The sequence below is a fragment of the Bactrocera oleae genome, chromosome 6, assembly GCF_042242935.1.
Source record: "Bactrocera oleae isolate idBacOlea1 chromosome 6, idBacOlea1, whole genome shotgun sequence".
Classification (NCBI taxonomy): domain Eukaryota; kingdom Metazoa; phylum Arthropoda; class Insecta; order Diptera; family Tephritidae; genus Bactrocera; species Bactrocera oleae.
In genome coordinates this window covers 7,726,050-7,751,046 of record NC_091540.1, presented here as the reverse complement: position 1 = coordinate 7,751,046, position 24,997 = coordinate 7,726,050, and the positions used below count along the sequence as shown (strand labels likewise).

The following is a 24,997-nucleotide window of genomic DNA, read 5'->3' as shown; positions in this document are numbered from 1 at the left end:
AACTGACGTATGCTTATGGCAGTCCTAGCTAAACCGGAAAATTTTTGGTTTATTAATAATGACTTCAAAATTGTTGTTATATAGAAGCCAGTTATAGACAGTTTGGTAAACAGGAGTGATCTAATTTTAAGTGACTTTCCCCACCTAAGACCGGCTGCAAAGGTGTGTATTACATTTATCAGCCTCAATTGACTGGAATTTATTGGCTTTATGAACTAAAAATACTTCTGCCTGACTGAGAGATAGTGCTGCAAACAAATAAAAACTCTATTTTTGTTTTATAGCACTAATCTTAACTCAAATATTGTCAAAGTTTCATGACAAAAAAGTCAATCCGGTCTCACATTCATCAACGCTTTGCAAATTATACACATAATCTCAAATCGCTGACGCAATACGTTCACTACTGTGAGCTGTAAGCAGTGATAGCTATATAAAGAAAATCTAACAAGTAGGTAAATTTACAAAAATGGACCAAAACTCACGAAATTTTTTTTTTTTTGGATCTAGCGATGTCGCATTAAAGTGTGGCAAAAGTTTTTTTACTTGATCAAGCATATCCATATTTAAAGAACAAAAAATTGCCGAGTATACAATCTGGAAGTACTTTTGCGTAACTTAATCGAAAATCATACAATGTAGATAATTTGTAACAGGAGTATATTTTTATGCAGATATTTCACTTTAAATTTCGGTTCCGCGAAAATCAAATTTAACGCGAAAGTCATTTAATCAGTTGGCGACGTTCTAAACACTCAAATTTTTATTGATTAATTAAATTTTTCAAATAATATAAAACTCACCATTCCGATAAGGTCTTTTCTGGCAAAAACAAATCTCAGAAATCAAAATTTCTATTTAATAGCAAACACAACACAGCCTTAATTCAGCTAAAATTGATTAGACCACTAAAGGGCACAAGCTCACACAGGCAGCTAACGGTAATTGATGTAAAAGTAAAAAAAAATTATGTGAATATTTATAAAGTTCATTTTGTATGCTTCTTCGTACAATAGAAATTTTTGGAAGTAAACACAAAATAAAATATGAAATGATTCCAATAAGACTTTTGATGTTAAACCGCGTGTTAGGCATGAAATTGACTAATGCGAGAATTAATAGAAGACAAATTTCACGGTTGTATTATTAGGGTTATGTGCTGGCTTCGGTAAAGATATACAGATGTATTCACCTCCCAACTGGAAATTTCGTGCAATTTGAAGTGGTTTGTAGAAATATGGAACAAGCATGTAAAAGAGCTTAAATGCCTTGGTTCGTTGAAAATCAACTGTCAAAACTTTTAATTCAAATAAAATAAAATTAAATTAAATACAGAATCGTTACAAGTTTTCTTGCCAAAAAAAAAAAAAACAAAATAACAATATAAAAAAAAGGAATATTTTGCAATTAGTATATTCAAAATTTTCAAGCATACAACGAATATACACAACATTGCTTGCACCATATATAAAATGTGTATTATTTCTTTAAAAACAAAATTACTACTTTTTATAAAACAAAAAAAAAAACAGAAAAATGAGCAGTGTACTCATTTTGTTTACAGTAAAGCATGTATGTACATTAGGCAGGTTAAAGAAAACGAATATTTTTTTTTGCTTGGTGCTCTGAAAACTATGTTATGTTTTCAGACAACTCTAAAATATTCTCTCCGAGTATGAGCTTAATTGTAACGGGAAGATCCTCCGCCTAACAGTTTTCTATCTTTTTCTTATTATCAGACAGAAAAATTCATATCTCGCTTTCAATTACCTGAAAAAATAACTCCTTTCATAGATTTTGTAGGAAATTGAATGCTCTACAAAATGGTCTCTGACGATTTTTTCGTAAACCTAACCGTTTAAAAGATATTAACGATTAAATTTTGATTATATTTAATTGCTCTACAAAATGGTCTTTTATAAATTTTCGATTAAGTTAAGCGTTTACGAGATATTCACCGCAAACATCAATGTATATCATTTTTTTTGACCTACCCTAATGTACATTAAACATTTTAGGGGCGACGCCTTACCCACTTAAAAAAATGTCGGCTAACACAACATTTTTTTTTTATACATACTATAAAATTAATAACAATTTAATGTAAAAATTAGTATTCATGCACTTTTTGCGTATTGAAATTAAAAAAAAAATGTGCGTATCCCTATACCACTACCTTGCTATAGTATGATACATTATCCGAAAATTATTAATTCTTCTTTTAATGTTTATTATTGTTTAATAAACAAAGGCACATACAGGTGTTGGAAAAATACATACATATGTATATATATATATGTATATATATTGTATGTATATATTGTACGCACATCTATTCAAGCGGTTCATTGTACTATAGCGCTTTATTGATTCATCATTATGTTGCTTTTATATAAATATTTCATCTAGAAACGGCGCATTGTTTGTGCGTTTCGTAGAAATTCTAGGAAAGCTTTTGAATGGAAACAAATATGTGTACATATTAATAAACATACAAACTACCAAATACATACATGTGTTGCTCTATTGGCATAATTTCAAATTATGCAGACTTTGATCGTTAAATAAAAAACTGTTTTTACAACAGATTTTGATCTTTTGATAAATGTATCAAGATTTACACATACATACATATACCTATGATATACATGCATACAACCATGACAATAGAAACATACAACTAATCAGCCAATATACCAATTAACTGTCGTTATCAAGCTTTTCTCGTAATATCTTGTGTATAGATCATTGCTTAGATTAACTTTGAGTTTGCTAACTCCTCTATCATCTGGTGGGTCTTTAATAGTTTATACCGTCTGATCAATCTAGCAAATGGCGCTCCAAAAATGAGCCTACTTTGAAGGCGACAATATAATTTTTTATTCAAATCCGAGAAATTGAATTGTTTTTGTATGTTCGGGTTAAATTTGATCAGAGAGGGAGAATCTTAACAAACTATCGATTATGAGTTTATGCCGTAAAAATCGCCCCTAAAACTCTGCTTCATACATACCTATGTAAGTGATAAAGAAGGACAGATTAACAAAAAATCAGATTGTAAAAATCTACAATATGTATTTAAAAAATTATAATAAAGCAATTAATTACTAACTAATTATTAGGAAAATACAAATAAACAATATTCAATCATTATCTGTACATATTTCTTCATATACAAAAGCTTTCCAAAGTATACATATATCGCATATATATATGCGATAACTTGAATGAATTTCTTTGGAAATATTAATTGTTTGCAAATCAAGAAAAACATGTTTTTATTTACTTAAATTTCACGTGCAACGGGGACAAACACAAAGGGAGTGAAGCAATAAAACCACTTTAAGTGCCTTCCTTTATTCAACAACTAAAAACAATTAATACGCAAGACTACACGGTATACAAACACCAACACACCCAATTATTTATTGTATATGTAACTATATCAGCAATGACAATTTTTCATTTAAATATATATATTATTATATTTAGAGAAATATCAAGAGATCAACATAAAGCAGAAATAAAATTAAATTTCTCTTTATTTGAAAATTCTTAAATGCACAGTTTAAATACAGACAAAACAGAACTCTTACTTAGAGCACTACCTATATACATATTATTATTGGTGAGATGAGCACATGAACTGGGGAACTCACGAGATACATACAGCTAAAAGCATGCACCACGTTGATGATCTCACAGTCGTATATAGGTATTTACCCGGCACAACGTGATAAGACAACGCAAAAATTCCCCAAACAAATATACGTAATATATTTTATGATCTATACATACATATGTGTGCACTTGTATATATCCACTTACAAGCATTTAAGCTCAAGCACAATGTAAATTGCGGCACAGAACACAATCGGGGGTTGATGGTTTAAAGCACTGCAGATCATTGCTTGCAAACATACATACACACATACTCTGCACCTAATTGCGAAAATAAAACGAAACACACAAGCGGAGAAGTTGTCATCAGCGGTGTGATGGTAGTAGTGCATTGCTTTCTGGGGAATCACAGGTGCCAAAGATCAGATCGTCAATACTATAAAGAGCATATAAACAAATTGCTGACAATATTTGCAAGTGTGTGCTCACATGCATACATATACATATGTACATAGCTGCGGCACAGTGTCGCTGAAGGAATGAAAAATTTGTAACTGTGAGTATTCTTGAAATAATTTAAATTTTTTTGAGCATACTCGTAATTTGGTGAACACTGAAAAAAAAATAATCTATATTCCTTATATCATACTTGTATAAAGTTGACGTTTGAGGCTATTAAAATTGTTATACTTTTGTAAAAGTTTGAATTTAGGCACGTATGACAATTATACTTATTTACTATTATAAAAATAACGACGACAATTCAATAGTTCTATATGTAGGTCTGATAAGTATACCTTATATTATCGACAACGTAAGATCAATATGAAAACACGGACTTAGCCCAAAAACTATTACTTATTGAACAACGACTGGCTTTGCATGCAATATAAGACTGCTTATAAGACTAAATGAAAAACAAGAAAACTTTAACTTCGAATTGCACCGAAGCTATAATAATATAATCACATATATAAAATATTCCTTACAGGAACTTGATGTACAGACAGACAGATGGACAGGCGTATGGCTAAATCAACTCAGTTCATCATGCTGATCATTTATACACATATGTATGTATACTGTACTTTATAGGGTCTTCCTTTGGGTTGCTACAAACTTCGTGGCGAACTTAATATACCTTGTTCAGGGTATAACAAGTAGACCAAAAGTCTATGAGTTGTTGTCTATATGTCAACCATTTCTCTTAACGTCGTAAAATATTTGATTGAGAGCAGAAAATATATATTGAGAAAAAAAAAAATATTTAGACAAAGTCAATGAGACCAAAAGGACAACAACATCGCGCGAGTCCATCGTTTTTGATATTTTTCAAAATTGATCTTGAAACAAAGAAAAGCAGTTTATCCTTTTGAGTAGAAGTTAACAAAATTTAATTACGGGTAATTAGTTACTGAATTATGGTTGGGAAGAGATCGTATCCATTAATCAACATAGTTTAATATGGAGAAGAGAAAGCACAGACTAAAGTGATCTACATGATCTAAGCTTATAATGAATCTAATAAAAGACATCTATAGAAATTATACTCGTAGATCCTTTGAGCATATTTGTGATAGGAAAACTGAACTTTTATCCACGCGCTAATACAATACATTCTCTGTACGAAGTCGTGATCAAATGATTATTAAAGGGATTCACCACGCATTGTAAAAATAATCAGTTGATCGATAAAAAAAATATATTTATAAATACATACTAACAAAAATTTTTATTACTTAGAAGCATTGAACCGTATATATCTTCTCAGACTTTTGACAGACATTATCTTAGTAGTAAAACGTCGATGGGTTGATACCTGATTGTGTATTTCTCAAGTCACTAATGATTGTTAATGAAATTTTAAGTACCGCTGGGCATATATTATATAATATAATGTAATGATGTAGACATATGCATACGTATATTTCATTGACTTATGAGCATGAGCGCACTTGTGCTATATATTACATACCTACATATAAATTGTTTTAGTAGTAAAGTATATGGTAAGTAATAGCATATGTGAGGCAACCGCTTTAATATGCAAATATTTTGCTGATTACGGGGTTTTCTAAGTAAATACATACGTATCCACTACATACATTTGTTTATTGTCTATAATTTGAAAGCTCTAATAGTTGTTAGCTTTAAACGGAATATAACCTAAATAAGATGGGTTTTTCAGTGGAAATTCTGGGTTAAATTAATGTACATTGTACAAGCAATTAAATATGTATGTATATACATACACGTTAGTATAATAATACTGAATATTGATAAATATAAATTATGCATACACATACTTACATCTGCAAATATATAATTAATTTTGGTGCCTCACATAATTTACATTTCACTGAAAATAAGAAAAATAAAATTTACAGTTTATATATTATTGTATATATGTATTATAAAATTTTTGAAATGTGATGAGTAATTGAATAATCATTAAAAAAAAAAAATTGATTCCGATCGTTCAGTTTGTATGGCAGCTACATGCTATAGTGATCCGATATCAGCTTCTTGGAGAGTATAGAACGTGTGAAAATATTTCAGATCGATATCTCAGTTCGCGTATATACAGACAGACAGACGGACAGGACTAAATCGACTCAGCTTTTCATGCTGATCATTTATATTTATATTTTATGGAGCCTCTGACGTTACCTTTTAGGTGTTACAAACTTCGTGACAAACTTAATACCTATACCTTGTTCAAGGTATAAATATATAACTAAATAATATGCGCCTAATTCAAAACTGTCAATAAATTATTATAAATGCAGTAAGAAGGGCATATGTCAATTTTCATTAATTCATTAATCTTTCACCTTCAATTATTTCAAATTACTTCGTATTGTTTAAGTTATTGTACTGTATGTTGTTTATATTTTTTATACCTCTAATTATTTTGCGTCAAAAAGAAAGAAATTTAGTTACATGAAATATCCTTCACATTTGATTGTTAATTTATTTAACTGCAGTCCTCATTTGTCAGTTTTTCACTTTTTGTTTTGTTGACATTTGTTATTGTTTTCACGTTTAATGATTGAGTAAACCTGTGTAGGTTTGTTTGACTCTTTTTTTTTGGGATGTCGTAAAGTGTTGACGATGTTGTTGCATGACGCAGGAAAGCGGCAAATAAATCGAGATCACGTATTTTCGCACCGGTTAGTTCAAATCGAATGAAATTACAAAAGAATAACTGATTTTTTTCTCAAAAACTTAGTATTAAGATATACATATCTATATTTGTGTGCGATAAATTAAAAGTGACGTTTAGTTTAAGATTTATTTTGAAAACAGCTTTAACTGCGTATAATTTTAAAAAGCATGTTTCTTTTAATAGTTAATAGTATATAGTATTAAGTCATTGTGGTTAAGGAAATGTCTGTGTTTAGAAAATATATAAATTTGTAAAGAAATCGCACTTTTATAACTCAATTTCGTCTGAGAAAAACAGTAACACGTACCAATGCATTGCTTACTTTATTTTAATGAACTTTGACTGTTAAAGTTCAATAAATTCCCACAAAATTGAGAATGTGTATATATGTATATACATATGTTCATACATACTTACCGATAAAAAAGTTTCGAACAATTGGAATGGCAGACAGAAAGCAGATTATATCAGTCAATGACTGGAGGTGTAAGCATATTGCTAAAAAAGTTTTATTGTTTTTAGCAGTTCGTTTTCGCATTTAAAGTTGCCAGCTTAATTAAAAAATACGATAAAAATACAAATAACAAATAAAGCAAGACAAACGACGTTATAATACACTTCACAAGTAAAAAGGTTTTCATACAAGAATCTTGACCGGTCAGTTTGTATGGCAGCTATAAGCTATAGTGGTCCAATCTGCACAAATTGTTTGGAGAACGTACTATGAAGGTTTATGCAGATTAAAACACGTTTTTCAAATTTTATTTCAAATAGCATTAGTTGTTTCTAGTCTAAATTCTATTGCCTTTTGCATACTAACAGAATATGATAAAGTTGGAAAATTTTTCAGGGTTCTAGATAACTTCTCAAAGGAACCGCTAAAAACTGTAAATCTGTTAATTTGTTAAGAACGTCCACGTTTCATTATTAGCAGAATGGGGATCTATTGCTTCAACATAATCGAATCTAAAAGTGAATAAAGAAATTTGGAATAGCAAAATTAAAAAAAAAAAAACATACATATATTACAACAACTAAAACATGAAAAGTGTGTACAATTTTAATTTTGTTTTTATTTTATAAATATAGAAATTTATATTTTAAATACTATATATTGTAAAAAGTTAACACTACATGCATACATATGTATAAGTAGGTGTACTAAAAAAATTTCAATGCAACATTTACTTTTTCAGCGCTAATTTAAGGCAGACGCTACGCCTTAAACTTGAAAAGCTAAATACTTTTCAAAGAAATACACTAATACACGTAAGTATGTATATACACACATATTGCGATTATGCATAAATTGCATTGACGAGACTCCACTGTGCCGTTGCTTTAAATGATGATAATGAATGAATCATTTGTTTGCCCAAAGTCGTCACATGGGCTAACTGTAGTTTCTCAACGAGTAGGTATATAGTAAACAAACATAGCCGATACAAAAATCAACAAGAACACAGACAACAGCAATAACAATACAGCGATGACAAGATTAACTAAAGCAATAACAACTAAGACGTCAGTAGAGCCAACAAAAATCACATAATCAAGCAGCAGCAAATGTCAAAAGATCCATCAACTTGTGAACAGTTTGGTGAGTGATTACTCGCGATATTTCGTACACCGAGAAAGCGCGCACAGTTCCAATTATGTGGGCACGGCACGCCCAATTTACTGTCACTACAGCAGCTAAGAGCATATAGAAATCTTGTATAAATTAGCTTAAGAGCACACTTTCGACGTTTCTCTTGCTTTTGTGCTCATTTGATTGACTTGCCTCCCTTAGCATTACTTTTAGCAATTTTTTTTTTCTTTTTGACTGCGAATTCGTTTGTGTGCAGATTAAAAATCAACAAGTGGTTACTTGCTTATGGGCTAAAATTGCGGTACTCTACAATCCGCACACTCATATTAAACTTATTTTTAGATTGTTACATATTACTTATACACATTCGTGCATATACATCTGTATTGGGTAGTTAATGTATCTGTGCATATTTTGAAGCATTTCTTCGTATAAGACGCAGTTATGTTTGTGTGTGTGTGTGGGGAAACGTGTTTGATTGAATGTTTGCTAGTTACTTTATTTGTTGAAGCGAGTGCAAGTACCTTTTACATTATTCATTCATTACAAGAGTTTTGTTGTTTGAAGTACAGTGGGTCATAAGGCATTAATATGTGAGCAAAATTTACATTTTTTTATTTTAAGCTTAACTGCGATAAACGATTGGGATACAGTTATTTCTAATTATTCCAATTGAACCATATACATACCTATATATAATATTAAACGATTTCAGAGCAATAATGACTTGAAAATTATTCGAAAAAATAAAAAATATTTTTTATGTAGATATTTTCATAACAATAAATAAATCGAGTTCGAAATTATATTTTTGAAAAATAGCTCTGACAAACATAGCTTTGCCCATTAATAAAGTACATGAAATTCTTTAAATGCACATTTTCTCTTTCTTATTAATTAAAAGGCCTCTTCAAAACAAACAAAAAAATCACAAAAAGCGATTTTTTTTTCAGAACTGCAAGTGGATATAACAATAGTAATAATTACTGTTAAAATACTCGTTATATAACCTACATTGACATACACAAACGAAAAATTGGATTAAGCATCTGCATGCTTGTATTGGCACAAAACGAGCCTATTTTGTAGATCACCAAGGATTGTAAATTTCCATAAAATGACGCATGTTACATTTAAAAATTTTTAACCATAAATTGCAAGTGTAATCAGAAAGATGTCAGTTGTTGAAATAACTTAAAATATGAAGTTATTTACTAGAAAAAAATGTTTAGCAATTATTATTAGTTGAGTGCAACAAAAATATAACGAATACTAAAATTTTATTTAAATCTAAAAAAATTATGAACAATTGCTTTCAACTCGGCATGCTGTTACTGATTACTGTGCTCTTTAATTTATGGTATCAAATCGCTGCAGGCGCTATAAAATGGCATGTGTAGCCGCCATGAGTGTAAGCCAACAAATATGCAAACCTGCAAACCTTTAGAAGTGGATTTGTGGATTTTTATAACAAAAAAACGTCACAAAAATAGAAATAAAGGCACACGAGTATACTCATAATGTACAATAGAGGGTACTTGAAAGTGCGCTGATTTTCGTATGATACCTTAGAAAATATATGCTACAGTTAAAATTGTTAAGCAACAAATAGGCAGTGAAAGAAAAAACAACATAAAAACAAAAGCAACCATTGAAAATGCGCACATATAATATTAACGAAAAAGCAGACGAGAAAGTTAAGCACGAGGCAAGTCAGGCACAATAAAGAGCGAAAAACGCTCATTGAAGTTTTACAATTCCCTTTTGGCGGTTTTTGGCATTTGTTGCAAATATTTTTTTTTTTTTAATTTTTCGCGTATTATTTTTATTGTTTTGGCATAAAAAATACATACATACATACATACGTAAGCACGTACATTAGCCGCATGGCGCACTGGCACGTAACACCAACAACACAGTCGTGTGAAAAGTGTGCGCTTATAATGTGTATGTGTGTTTGTATTGGACTCGGCGTTTTTTTTTTTGAGCAAAATAAGAAAGCCCCAATTGAAGCAAGTTTCTGATGGCATCACATAGTAATTGCTTCTTACCGCGCACACCTCTCCACAATAACGTTTTTCTCTTAATCACTTCTATTCTTATGACCAGCGGTACTTGTAGGCACACACATACGCACTAACAAATATTTGTATGAAAAATTCTATGAATTACGACTCTTGAATGGACATTGGTCACTCCGCGATCATCATTGAAGATATTATAGTAATGCGTTTATGCCGAAACTCTACATTCATCAACAAAAATACATATGTACATGCTTAACAATACATGTATGTATGTGTGTGTGTGTGTATCTTTGTACAAGTAGAAGTCTTTCACATGATTGTGGTACTTGAGATTTGGTCGAGTCACTGCACTGAAAGCTAGTTTATATAGTGAACAGATGCCAGCTATATTGAAAACCATACATTTATACGTGACATAGCGGCATATGGTATGCTCCATCATAGAACTTCAGCGCGCATGCTCCAAAACGAAACTGTGAGGCCAAGCTAAATTGTTGTTAAAATAAATCCGCATTACTTTATTAATGGCAACTCTATTGCTGTGATAACAAAAGTTCTGCTGAGATTTCATATATATTTAAATTTATAAAACTCCATTTTGAAAAGTCCATTCAAACACGCAGTTTTCGTGTTCGGCCAATGACCGCTAATTAAGAAAAAAAAAAGGCAAATAAAATTCTACAAAATCATTTAAATGCTTCTGGCGATTGTTGTAATTTTTATCCTCCCCCTTTTTTGTCGATCACACCATTTTATGAAGTTCTGACTTTCTCAAGTACTCAACGCGCGCAGTCACTTTTTTCTTTATTCTTATTTTTCCTTATTTCATAATTGCTTATTTTTACTTTTCTCCAATTTTTCAATTTCACAATGAAATTTATTCCAGATAGACCGGTTTCCATTTGATGTTGGTATGCCCGATTGCGCGTGTTAATTTGCGCTATGACTTTTTCCCAAAAATTACATGCGATATTGTATATTTATATACGCATTATATTTATGTATGTTAATGTACATACATATATTTAAATATGTGCCCATATTTTTACTAATTGGTGTTTTTATTGTTCCAGCAAGCACTTATTTAACGTTAGATCGCAACGAAATAAATTATGATAGCATAAATCAGAAAGTGAGGGGATTTGGTTATAGAAATCGAAGCATTGAATGCCAACAGACGACAAATAACACTCGGTTATAATCGCAAAGGTCACCCCAGGGTGTTTTCTTGAGTCTATACATAAGTATCTATTAAAACTATTTTTCGAGTTAGCGACACTGTCATGTGAACAACTTATTAACAGGACTGTAATATATAATGGTCTCTTACACTTTTGTTATATGTTTTGTCAAGCTGCTTATTAGTTAACGTATATTATAGACCTCAAACCAGAGAACCATGCAAGTTGGCCTGTGGAAGTGTGGCCTGGTTTTAGTTTGCTTATAGAAATATATATTTATAAAAGTCAGATTGTTGGCACCAAACAAAGAAATATCGTGCCGAGCTCATTATAATATAAAGACAATTCTCAAAACTGCATTTTTGAAATTGGTGGCAGTTGTTATACGCGAGGACATATTTATAGCAAATAACTAACTAGAAATTAATTTTTATTTGAAATTTTTTTGTTGCTTAATTAGAAATTTTAAAACATTTCATATAATAGTTGACTAAATCTTATCTTGAAATCACAGGTTTTAGGCAGTCAAACCAGTACCCTTTAAGCTGCTCATATTGTACAAATTTAGACTGGCTAGCAGTTGTCAGTACAGAAAACGGGAAAAAAAATGCTTCTACATAGTCTGACGTAATGTTTCCGTACAATTCTCACTTTCTCTAAATATTTTTTTCGCATTTCTAAATACACACATACACATACATAACTGTATAAATAAAGTACCAATTTTATTGCTTATATTGCTTAGCAACTGATTCATGCAAGTTTATATTCTGCATAAATGCAACTCAAAACCGGATCTAAATTAAATTCAAATAATTTTAGACACTCAGACATACTTAATGCTAACTTTTATAGTGAAATGTTGAAACTGTGTGTGAGCTACATTTGAAATTTGGCATTTTAATTATTGAGCAACCACTTCACATTCACTTAATACCACAAACTGTATACAATAAAATTTCAAATAACTGAAAAGCGCAAAAAACGCAACAAAAAATGGGAATTAAATTAAATAAGCACTAAACGAATCCGGTAGTGAGAAGCAGCAACGCTTTGGGTATTACCAAAAAGCACGAACATTTTGCGGACAGTGAAAATTCGACAAATGAGAGCGTTTTTAGTTGGTTGCACAGCCAGTTCCGCTACCCAAAAAAAAAAAAAAAAAACAAAAAATAAATCAAAACAAAACAAACTAATAAAATTAAATAAATATACACAAATTAATAGCTGCTTTTCAGCCATAAACGTTAGAATTGTAGAGAACCAAGCAGTATTAATTCATTAATGAAAATGAATTGCGAGAGTCACGCGAAAATGCTCAAACATTCTATTTACAAAAGTTAGGCAGTAACTACTCGGAAACAGTTTTATGAATATAGTAGAGTCAAAGAAACTAGAAAACGTCGTGATCCAACGGGCACTCCATAAACGTTCCAAACACCTGAAAATCACAACAGTGACGACAGCTAACTTATATGCCGACCCAAAGAGAAGCAAACAAAAAATGCCGCTACTCCACTGTTGCTATCTACCAGTATACGCGTGCATATGTGTAGGTGTAGGTATGTGTGTGTCTACTTTGACAGTAAGTAGCTCGAAAATGTTGGCCAAAATGAGCAAAGCCAGTTTATGGCTTAAAAGACGAGCGTCAGCGTCAGTCGCTGCCACCGTATGAGGTGTTGCGCACGGTGCGAGGGCTGGAAACGTTTTAAGAATTGCGCTAACAGCTAGAAAAATTTGAATAAAAAAAATATAAAAATATTTGTCGCACGAATTGGCTGCGCGGCCGAAGTAGAACTCGCGTGAAATACTAAATACATATGTATGTATGCGCGAGTATGTAGAACCACCAATATATGTACATACATACATACAAGCATATGATTGTGATGAACTTGGCTGTTCAATTGTCTTGTCGGTGTGACAAAAACAGGTTAACCGGCGGCACAAATACGCATATGAAAATTGCGGTATTTTATGTATGCTACGCGAGGCGAATATAAGCGTAGAAATTTGTTGCCGAAAGAATGTTAGGAAAAAGTTGTGCACGTATAAGAATAATTAAAGCAAATTCAAATACTTTTTATTTAATGTACAAGTATGTACATATGTAATAAAATCAAGTCGCTCGATAACTAATTGTTTATAGGCTTAAGCTGATTTTGTTTTGTAATTATGAGTAAAGAGAGAGCAATAGGGTTTAACCAGCCATTGGGTGTTGTTTGTTGGTAGTTAATGATCATAAATCATAAAACTAGCTCATATAAAATGAATAAGATTAAACGTTAAATTCGTTTGCACCGAGGCCATAATTTCCGTCAGAAATATAAAATATTCCATACAAGATTGTAGCGTAGCCGGCTATGGTTTATGCCAAATTTCATTTAGATATCTCACCAAATAAAAAAGTTTACCATACAAGGACTTGATTCCAATCGTTCAGTTTGTAAGGCAGCTATATGCTATAGTGGTTCAATATCGGCGGTTCCGATAAATGACTTTCAACTTCTTGGGGAGAAAAGAACGTGTGCAAAATTTGTGATCGATTAGTTTGCGTATATACAGAGAGGAGCACATGGTTAAAACGACTTAGCTCGTCACGCTGATCATTTCTATGTATGTATTATATATACTTTATAGGGTCGCCGCTGTTTCCTTCTGGGAGTTACAAACTGCGTGGCCAAATTTATATATCCTGTTCAGTGTATAAAAATACACGTAAAAGCAAGGAACGATAGTCCAACGTGCGTCATCTTTACGCTTACTAGGGTTAAGAATTAAGGCCAGTCTAATAAAAAAAAAATCGAAATTTTTTTGACTTAAATAACTTTTGAGGGTCCTCAGAAACTAGTCAGTTGGTAGAACTATAGCCAGTTTTTACTATGATTAAACATTTTTGTATAAACAATGTTTGCTTATGTTTTCGATAAGAAATTTAACCTCCTTTTGCAAGAAAAATATCTGAAAGCGTACGTACTTTATTAGCGAGTCCTATGTAGATTAAGATCATGTTTTACTTTTTGTTTCAGATAGTATGAGTTCCTAGAATCACCTTAACCCGTAGAGGCCTTCATTTTGTATCAATATAATTTTAATTTTAGACTTTTTAGCGCTCTTGACTGGTTTAACATCTTATAGATAGTTTTCAAAGAGGAACCTAACAACAAAGCCAAACTTATGGGACAATCCTAATATTTACAAAACTCATGAGAGGTCAGCGTGCAAAAACAAAATTAGTACACCAACTGAAACTGCATACATAACACTCACATATTCATATAATATATATATGTATATATATATATATATAACAACGGAGGCTAGTGCTGCCACTTAGCTGATCGCGCTTAAGTGGCAAGAATGTGGTATTGTGAATGCGGATATTCGATTACATACACACCAACATGCACACGCATATTTTCTTGATTTCTCAGCATTTATGTGTTTAGCTACAAAAAAAGAGAGTAGTAAAAAATTAAATTACAAGCGTTGCAAATTTTTGGCAGAAACTACTTTTTCATATACATACCAACTAAATTAAACACACACACACACATAATTAACGAATGTTGTTAACAGAGCGCAATGTAATCTTTAACAAGCTCGCGCCTGAAGCCTACTAAGAGGCAATAATGAGCGCGCATATAAATTGCTGAGAGCTCATGAGCTCATTGAAGGCCGTTTGGCTAGCAAAGTGCATTGTGAAAAATGCCTCGAAATCACGCCCGCTCCCACAAAGTAATAGTTATACTACCGCTTTTGTGCTACTTCAGTGGCTAAAACAATTGCTGCTGGGAGTGTTAACTTGTCCTAAAATGGTTATAAAACCAACGCCAAGTAGACTTTGTTTGTATAGGCACAGTAGACTAGTTAAGTTGAATAACTTCTTATAAATCGGTGTAAGCAATAAAAACATAGGGTTGCCAACCCAAGAAAAAATGTAAAATAATATCTTTAAGCTAATAGTATATTTATGTATTATGTATAGAGTATAAATGAAGTAAACAAAACTCTGAACGACACACCCCCACTCTCGTGTAACGTTTAATCTATGCAATTTCGGGTTAGCTCAATATTTGTATTGCTGCAAAGTAGTTAGCTTGATTTCTCTTAAGGTTCGATATTGTTTAAGGGGTCGGGATAGAAATTCAAAAAAAAAAGGTTTTGGTCTTAAACACTTTGAACTTTAGGGGCTTAAAAACATTTTTCAATAAATATATTAGTGCAAAAATAATTATTTCTGTGTCCAATTCGCCAATTCGATACCACATCGATGTATTCAGAGAGTGTTTCTAACTGTGCTTTTCAAATCGGGCGACGATTGTACACGAAGACTATCCGACGTATCCCCATGAAGTTTAAGCTGTAGTTTCACAATATAATTATCTAGTAAACTACGTACAATTCTTTTGCTATTACTGAAGAATAAAAAAATGTGTTTATACTTTCTAATACATATTTAATAAAGACTGAAAGAAAATATTAAAATTAATTGCTTTTGCTTAGTCTATGAAATGTCAAAGTTAGGCATTTTTTAGGGCTCTAGACTGGTCTAACCCCTTGCGAAATAATTAATCTTTGACAGTGTCAATTATAAGCGATTAAATATTAAATTCAACAAGCTATTCTTAGCATAATGGTAATTTTTATAAGTAACACATCGGGATACACATCGACTCGAAGTCTATATATTCAGAGGTCAAAATTTTGTCTTTTCACTCCAGCTGTGCATATAAGAATTCTAAAAATATTCTCCTGGGTACTTGCATATTTTTATTATAAAAATTTTAACTTTCCTTGTGGCCAAGAGTATGGCATACGATCACTCGTATTAAGTTTGTCATGATGTTTGTAACCCCCAAAAGGAAACGTCGGAGATCCTATAAAGTGTATATAAATGATCTGAGTCGATTTAGCCATAACCGTCTATCCATATTATACAAGTATAAGCGAAATAGTCTCTCAGTTTTTGAGATATCGATCTGAAATTGTGCAAACGTCCCTTTTGTTTACATCGGATAACTATAGCATATATACAAACTGACCGATAAAAGTTCTTGTAAGGCATCTTTTGTATTTATGAAGGATGTTTTAGCTTAGGCACAACCGAAGTTAACGTTTTTTTTTTTTGTGTGCATTTTTATGTGTCAGTTTGTGGGTTTATAAGTTTATTTCCTTCCGAAATACAATATAATATGTAGAAATATTTGCATTTTAAAGCTTTATTACAAATCTTTTTGTAAAAAAATATGTTATTCCATTTAATTACTTTTTAAGAAAATGCATCACTATCTATTAAGCGTTGGCCACCCTTCTTTTGAAGTCAGTGTGAATAACACACATAAGTATCTCGTTAGAGTACTTATATGCCTGAGGTATGTGTGTGCCACAATTGCCGGCATGAGACCGGCAAAAAATGTTAACAACAGGTTAAACACAAATACACGCAAACAAGGCAAAAAAAAGTAAATAAATCAAATATATGCATACCAAGTTGTGCTCTTAAAAGCTGAGAGGCCAACGTCAAATTCAACCCCATCGCTCTTAAATTTACAACGCAACACATTTCATTTTATCAAAGGCATGAGTTGCTCGCATGTGATACCCGCATAAAGCGGTCTGGCTGTCCAACTGCATGCCGTCAGCAAGCGTTTGTTTTATTTGGTATGACCGTAATTATTTTACCTTATGTGCTGATAATGCTAGGCTCTATCGATGTTAATGAAATGCAAATGAGTAGCGAGCGACGCTGATAACTGTAAGTGATAAGCGTTTGACGAGCAAGCAACAATAACAAATACAGAGTGCAGCCAAACAAGTCACATAACTTTTTTTGAAGTGCAATGGAAAATATGAAGGAATTTCAATTTAGGGTATTTAGAAATAGAGAAGTTTATGGTATTTACAATAAGAATTAAAAAAGGAGGCGTTTAGGCGCTGATAATAGATGTAAAAATGTATGTGTAGTACGTATGAGCATGAAGATTTAAATATTATCTGATATCGGATGTCGGAATGGTTATGGATTCGGAGAGATTTTATTATCTTAAGTCACTGTGTGTGGCTCAAAACGATCACCACCCATTGCGAATGTATTATTTGTACTATTTGTTGATATTTTTGTTGAACAACATCATTAGTGTGATTCAGAGCCACTTATATTTTAGGAAATGGATGACGGCTTTCTACGAATCAATAAGTTAATAAAAAAACAGAAAAAATGTTGACTGCGGTTACACCGAAACTATACTCACAAATGCAAAAGATTCCTTACAAGAACTTAATTTTGAAGGGACAGTTTGTATGGCCGCTATATGCTTTAGTGATCCAAACTGAACCATTTTCACCGGAGATTGCACCATTGCCTTTAACAATAGCCTATGCCAAAGTTTGTGAATATATCTCGCCAAATGTAAAGGTTTTCAACACAAGCGCTTGATTCCGATTTTAAAGTGTGCATTACAGCTAACATATATGTTATAGTAAGCCGATATCTGCGATACTTACAAACGAGCAGCTTATTGGAAAGACAAGGACGTGTGTAAAATTTCAAATCGATAACTCAGAAACTGAGGGACTAGTTCGCGTATATACAGACAGACAAACAGTCGGACATGTCTAAATCCACTCAGCTCGTAATGCTGATCATTTATATATTGTATATGTATATTTTATATGCTCTCCTTCGTGCCAAAACTTAATACACCCTCTTCAGGGTACAAAAATGCAATGACGACAGAAAATTGTAGACACACCACTTTGATATTATTTTTATGGAAAGAAATTTGAAAAGAATATAAAAATTAGTAGATAAAAAAAAATTATTAATAATCATTAACACCAGCTTTTTCGCGCCAGCTCAAGCCTAACCTTTAACTATTTTATAAGTAAATCAAAAAATATCTTTCAATATAAAAGAGATGCGCTTGCTGGCAAGAAAGAGAGCGATTTCCGCCTCGCTATACAAATTACCAATTAAATATTACAATTACGTCCAACTGTGAACGCTGAGTGTAATACACAGCAACACACACATAGCGCACCTCAACGGGCCGTCAAACGCCTTGAAACGGCCTTTCCCGTAAGCATTGCCAAACCCATTCCAGCGGGAGTTTTTCACTTAAAAAAGTCAAAGTTAAGAGCTCGCTCTCGCCTATACAATGGTCTCACTGTCCATACATACATACTATATACATGCATATGCGCACCACTACCAGCACAGCACAGCTCTTACTCGGCACTTTCCACTTTATTTTGCTTTTATTTTGGCGATTTTTTCGATTGCATTGAGAGCGCGTCGTCGCTCACTTGTTGCTTACAACAGCTGTGGCCACAAAGCGCTGCAAACCAGCCAACACCATCAACGGCCGCCAGCGCCAACTCACCACTACACACGCGCTCAGCAGCCGCAATGGGTTCACCGTGCGTCGTCATGCCGCTGATGTAAATGTGAGAGTGTGCGCGCGTATGTATGTGTGTATATATCCGCTTTTTCGGACATGGCATATGTGGTGATGGTGGTGTGTGCGTCAAATGCGGCGAGCACACGAGCACTCAAAAGGTAGGCGCGCGTTGGCTTTGCGATGGAGTCACTGTCGGCGGTGAGCGCACGCTTCGCTTAACTGGCTGTGTAAATGTGTGTGTATTTTCTTGCTCTGTTGCTTTTGCCGCTGGGGCTGGTTCACATTGAAAAGAATTTCACTGACTGACATTTAGTCTAGTGCCGTTTTTGGTTGCAGTCGTGCGACGGACAGTCACCGGAAAAAATAATTTTATATATTGAAAATATCAATTGAGAGAGCAAAAGCAAAACAAAATTAACACACATGAAATCGTTATAAATTTTAATTAAATTTAACTAAAGTTTAAAAGTAAAAGCGAACTAAACGTTTAATTTTAATGTTACTGAGTAGCTCAGAAAAGTTCTAATTCAATACGTGGTACACAACAATTGTGCACAGTTAATTATTATCGCCGCTTCAAGCCGCAGTTTGACGACATTTCTTTTCGCCGGCTATCAACAACCGAAGATTTACATATACATATAATATATATTATATGTAATTGTGGGTAGCGGCAAGCAGTAGAGCGCTGTATTATAAAAGTATAATCATATTTTTATTGTTTTTGTTGTTTTTTTGTTATAAATTATTAGTAAGATTTTTTTGTGTTGATAAAAAATTACAAGCGTGACACATTTAGCACGAGTGCGCGCGTATGTGTGTGTGCATGCTGGCATTTTGCCCTTTACGGTTTGTGCAACAACAGCAAAAAAGCTACTAATTAAGGCGAAACCCTATACGCTAATTGCAGTGAAATTTTTAATTAAATAATAAGTGAAATTATATGAAAACTAAGTGTGATTTGGTAGTGGTGAAGAAAACAGGCAAAACTGTAGTAGAAAGTAAAACACAAAACGGAATTGAGCGTAAAAAGAGAATCTTTGTAAAATTTAACAAATTGCAAGCGCTTAAAAAAATATGTATATAAGCAATTGAGAAAGGCAACAAACAAAAGCGCATTGCTAATGCTTGCAAAACTTTATTGCCAATAAGAATTTAAAAACAAGACAACAAAAAAATAAACGAAAAAATATATCATAAAAATATGGTAAAAACTAAAGGAAGAATAACGCAAGAAAATAAGAAAACAAAAAAAAAAATTAGAACGTTAAAGCATATTGTAGCATGAAAAATAATGCATGCATGCATATATGGTTATATATGTACTGAAATAAAATATAAAATGTTTTTATTAGCTAAACTTGAAGTGAAACCGTAAATAAGTAATTTGTAATAGAAAAACCAATTATTTTATGCAAATTTTTATGCAAAAAAAAATATATATAGATATAACCAAATAAACAATTGCTATCTCAACAAACTTTTTTTTTTTAAAGCACGTTTCGTGAATTTTTTGCTTAATTCTTTTTCACAAAAATTAATTTAATTACAAAAAAAAAATAATTAGTTAAATGAATTAAATTTTTTTATTCTATTTTAAATTTCAACAATATTTCAAAAAAATCTGTTTAATTGTTGTAAATTACAAAATGAATTTACTTTTTAAATTTATATTCAATTTCATAATAATAACTTTAATTAAAATAAGTTTTTAAATTAATAATTCTTTTTTTTAATTTTAATTTAATTAAGCTAAATTATTAAATATAATAATTTTTTTTTAATTTTGAAACAATCTTATAAAAATCAATTTAAAATGAATTAATGAACAATTTTAGTTTTTTAAATTAGTATTTTTTTTTTAATTTCAACTATATTTCATAAAACTTAATGTAAATAATTCAAATAAATGAATGTAAAAAAAATAATGATTTCATTTCATTTCATAAAAATTAATGGAAATAATTCGAATAAATGAATGAAAAAAAATAATGCTTTTAATTTCATTACATAAAAATTTAATTTAAATAAATTAATGTAAAAATATAATTTTTTTAAATTACAATTCAAAATCATAAAAACTAGTATAATTCAAATAAATTCATAAAGAAATTAATTTTTTTTAATTTCAATACAATTTCATAAAAGTCTATTTAATTAAAATAAATTAATAAAATATATATATTTTTTTAAATTTAATAAAATAAAACTTTTTTATAATATAATCAAAAAATATTTAATTTATTTATTTTAAATTTGATTCAATTTTATAAAAATTTATTTTATTAAAATATGTACTAAATAATTAAAAACTTTTTAATTTCATCTCGTTTCATAAAAATTATTCAATTAACTAAAATTAATTTGAAAAGATTTTTTTTTGTGTTTGAAACTGAGTAGTTTTGTAAAGAATTTGGTTAAAGTTTTAATAATTAAATAATTCTTGTGTCAAGAAAACCTACAAGTTAAAAATTTTAGAAATATTTGATTAAAGTCCTCAATTGAAAAGTAATAATTCACGCCTCCTTTACAAGCATGCAATTTTTACTTTGAAAATTTTGCATTTTACAATTCAAAGCATGTGAACTCATAAATCAACGAAAAAGAACAAAGAAAACCAACAATAATACTAATGCAAAACAAAAAACCAGAAACTCACTCATATTTATTGCACTTTGAGCGCGCCAGTCTAAAAAAAGGCACAAAAAAACAATAACAACAGCGGACGAGTAATTGATTACACGGTAAGCAACGGCAACACAGATTCTCCAATGCCAGAATATTGCAAAAAGAACAAAAACACAACACAAACATACTGGCAATAAATTGCACAAGCAGCTGATAGACGATTTGCCAAACGCCCCCACCGCACACGCTGCTCACACGCCCATGAAGATCAACTATGTATGTACATATGTATATATGAATTTATCCAGTATTATCAGCAAACAATACTAGAGCAGTGGGCAACAAGTGGTGCGCAGCGAACAGCCAGGCAAAAATAAATAAGAAATTAGAAGCAAAAATAACAGAATAATCATGACTGAGGCAGAAAAATCAACAGAAGCAGCAAAAGTTAATACGCCAGATAAAAGCCAATTTCTCAACTAGCTAACCAACAATCAACTGTAAAAACCAATAAATAAGCAAGCAACCGAGAAAAACTAATAACAGCCAAAACAGAAAAGTGCATTGCAAAACTAAGAAAAATACACAGAAACACATACACACATACAACTGTATACATGAGCTATATGACATGCAAATGAAATAGGGAAATGCAATTGCAAATGTGAAAGAAGAACTGAGAACGAAGCGCTGCTTCAATCAACATAAAATCCAAGTGGCCGTTAAGCGCGCTGCTAACCAAATAAATATAACCGAAAAGGCAAATACATATACACACATGTACATACGTAGAGTACTTACGTACCGTAAGTCTACCGCAGCGACACTGCTGCTTTGCCTAGAGTTATCATCAAAGTCAAAGGCAAAGTCAACTATTGACGCTGTGACTGATTGACTGACTGGCTGTCGGACAAGTGGCCAGCGTTTATAGTGCAAAATAAGTCATCCATATGCCAATTGGTGGCCAACAACGGCGCAGGAGTAGCCACAAACAGAGCTAATAAGAATTTCTGACACACCAACAAGCATGCATACATAAATACATATGTATATATGGTTACACATACACAAGCCATGCAGTTAGAAAAATAAATATATGTATATATATATGTATGTGTGGTAAAAAGTGTGCAAAGAAAGCAGCAGTTGCAACAGGCAGGCGCAGGCCGACTGCGAGCTGGTAAGTGGCGTGAAAAGTTGGCAAACAACATGAGTGTAGCAAAAAGAGACACAAAAACAAAACACAAAAAAAAGGAACAGAAGAAAAAACAACGCATACAAAACGCAATCAACAGTAAATGCAATATATATGTATGTATGTTTGTGTTTATGCAAGTAGTTTGGAGTGAGCAACAAGTTGCACGACCGTGACAACTGGCAACAAGTGGCCCATACATATGCAGGCACACAATTTTAGCGTTTGCTGCAGAAGCAACAGGTTGCTGTCGGCCAACAAGCAGCAACTGGCAGCAAGTACTCGTAGCTGTTGCATGGAAGCGACCAAGCAAGGACTGTGGTTGCATTGTTTGCTGCGTTGATGCAACAGTACATATTGAGTAAAAAGAAAAAGAGATTTTCAAGAAAAATCAGTTATTGTTGAAGCAAGAAAAGTGCTAGCATGCGAGCAGTGAGCGGCAAGTGGCCGGCCGTAGCAGCAGCAGCAATCTATTAGTTTACGCAACAAGCTTGCATGCCGCAGCCAGAAAGAGTAAACGGGTTATGCGTAAAAAGAATTTGTGGAATTTCTGGGTGGTGGTTATTGAGAGTAGCAGAAGAAGTAGTGTGCAAAAGGCAAGCGCAAATGTGCAACGGATAGTGGTTTTGAGGCGGAAGGTTTTAAGAATTATATTAAAAAACTTAATAAAAATTATATAAATAAAATATAGAAAAAAATATGTAAAAAAAATATAGCACAAAATTATAGCAAAAAGTATAACAAAAAGTTATAACTAAAAACAATTATGTTTGAAAAAATCAAGCAGCAAGCTGTAGAAAAATATTACAAAACAAAATTGTAGCAAAGATAAATTATAGCAAAAAGTTATAGCAAACAATTTAATTTGTTATGGAAAAAAATTTTAAGTATTGTAACGAAACAATTTTAAGCTACAGATTTACTGCAATTAACGCATGCAATAAAATTTAAATTGGCAATAAGTAAAAAAATTAAAAGTACTTGCTGCGAAACAGCCGTTAAAAATCAAACAATTCTAAAATATCAAACAGCAATAATCAATTAAGGAAATCTAAAAATAAAATGCATGTAATTACATTTTCAGCAAACGCGCTTTAACGGTTTCCCTACTAGAATATAGACAAAATTTTAGCCGTAGCATTCTAAGTTCAAACAAAAAAAGCATTGAGCAACAAACAAATACAATTTAGAACAACAAATGCTGCAAACAAACGGTTAAAACGACGAATATAAGTGCCGACGAAGCAACAAAAAAGCCACGCTTAAAAAGTAGGTTAAACTCTTGAACTCGCAACTACACAGAAAAAAAGCATCAGTCAGTGAAGTAACAAAAAAAACCGGCCCCTACGACCTCACATGTACGAAGTTAAAGTTACAAAAATACAAATAAAATAAGTAAAAAAGATTGTAACAGTAAAACAAAAATCACGTACCGGACATGGTTATCAGAAATGAAAACAAAAAATATATTCATATATACTTGCTAACAAACAAATAAATTTGAGCGACAGAAAGATTTCAATCACAACAAATTAAAAATAATGCTAAAAAAATCATCATAAACTGCTCATAAATGCGCTAATTGTACCGTTAAAAATTAAATATATATTAAGAAAAAACTTGAATCGTTAACTTAAATATACTATAGATAAAAAGTTGAAAAATTTGCATTAAAGTTTTGAAAAAAATAAATCATAAATTAATATAGTGTGTTCTCTTTTTTCCCTTACTACTAAAGCAGACAAGTAAAAGTTTAATATATATAGCAGAAGTGTAGAATAAAATAACAAAATAAGTGCTTAATAAACGGTTTAAAAAAAACCAACGCCCGCTTGACGACCCCTGATAACGTACCACGGTTAAACTCTGTGCCAATAAACGTAAAGTTCGGCGCTTGAAGCACCAACTTACACAAAAGTCAAGCAAGCGACAAAACAAAAAAACAAAAAAAAAAAACAAGAACAACAACAAAAATGGAAGGATTTTATGATGGCGATTTGAAAGATATATGGGATTCCGATTTAGATCCGGTGAGTTTGACAAATTTTTAAGTGAAAAAGTAGTTAGATAGTAATAACTCTTGAATTAGACTAATGTTGTACACATAATGGTGCAAAATGCAAGCAAAAAAATTTTGTTATAAAAACGAACCGAGTACTTGTAATTTAAAAATTAACTGTAA

General features: G+C 31.7%; 1 protein-coding gene and 1 long non-coding RNA gene across 6 annotated transcripts in view; one reads left to right on the top strand and one right to left on the bottom strand.

Moving 5' to 3' along the window:
• Nucleotides 1-5,928: 5,928 nt before the first annotated feature.
• Nucleotides 5,929-24,997, bottom strand: part of LOC118680581 (uncharacterized) — a 98,618-nt gene continuing 79,549 nt past the window's right edge. Inside the window, exon 3 of the long non-coding RNA XR_011397071.1 lies at nucleotides 5,929-5,980. This is a non-coding gene — a long non-coding RNA (uncharacterized lncRNA). The remainder of the gene's footprint in view (nucleotides 5,981-24,997) is intronic.
• The window catches only part of CrebA (Cyclic-AMP response element binding protein A), a 79,381-nt gene continuing 73,681 nt past the window's right edge, over nucleotides 19,298-24,997 (top strand). For 2 of the 5 annotated variants that reach the window (XM_036361062.2, XM_036361060.2), the window contains exons 1-2: nucleotides 19,298-19,693; nucleotides 24,557-24,845. In XM_036361062.2, the coding sequence (XP_036216955.2) occupies nucleotides 24,789-24,845 (57 nt within the window). In that variant the 5' untranslated portion in view covers nucleotides 19,298-19,693; nucleotides 24,557-24,788. Of the gene's footprint in view, nucleotides 19,694-23,899; nucleotides 24,846-24,997 lie in introns of those variants that run through there. The other 3 variants (XM_036361061.2, XM_070111815.1, XM_070111816.1) reach the window with 3 other exon arrangements.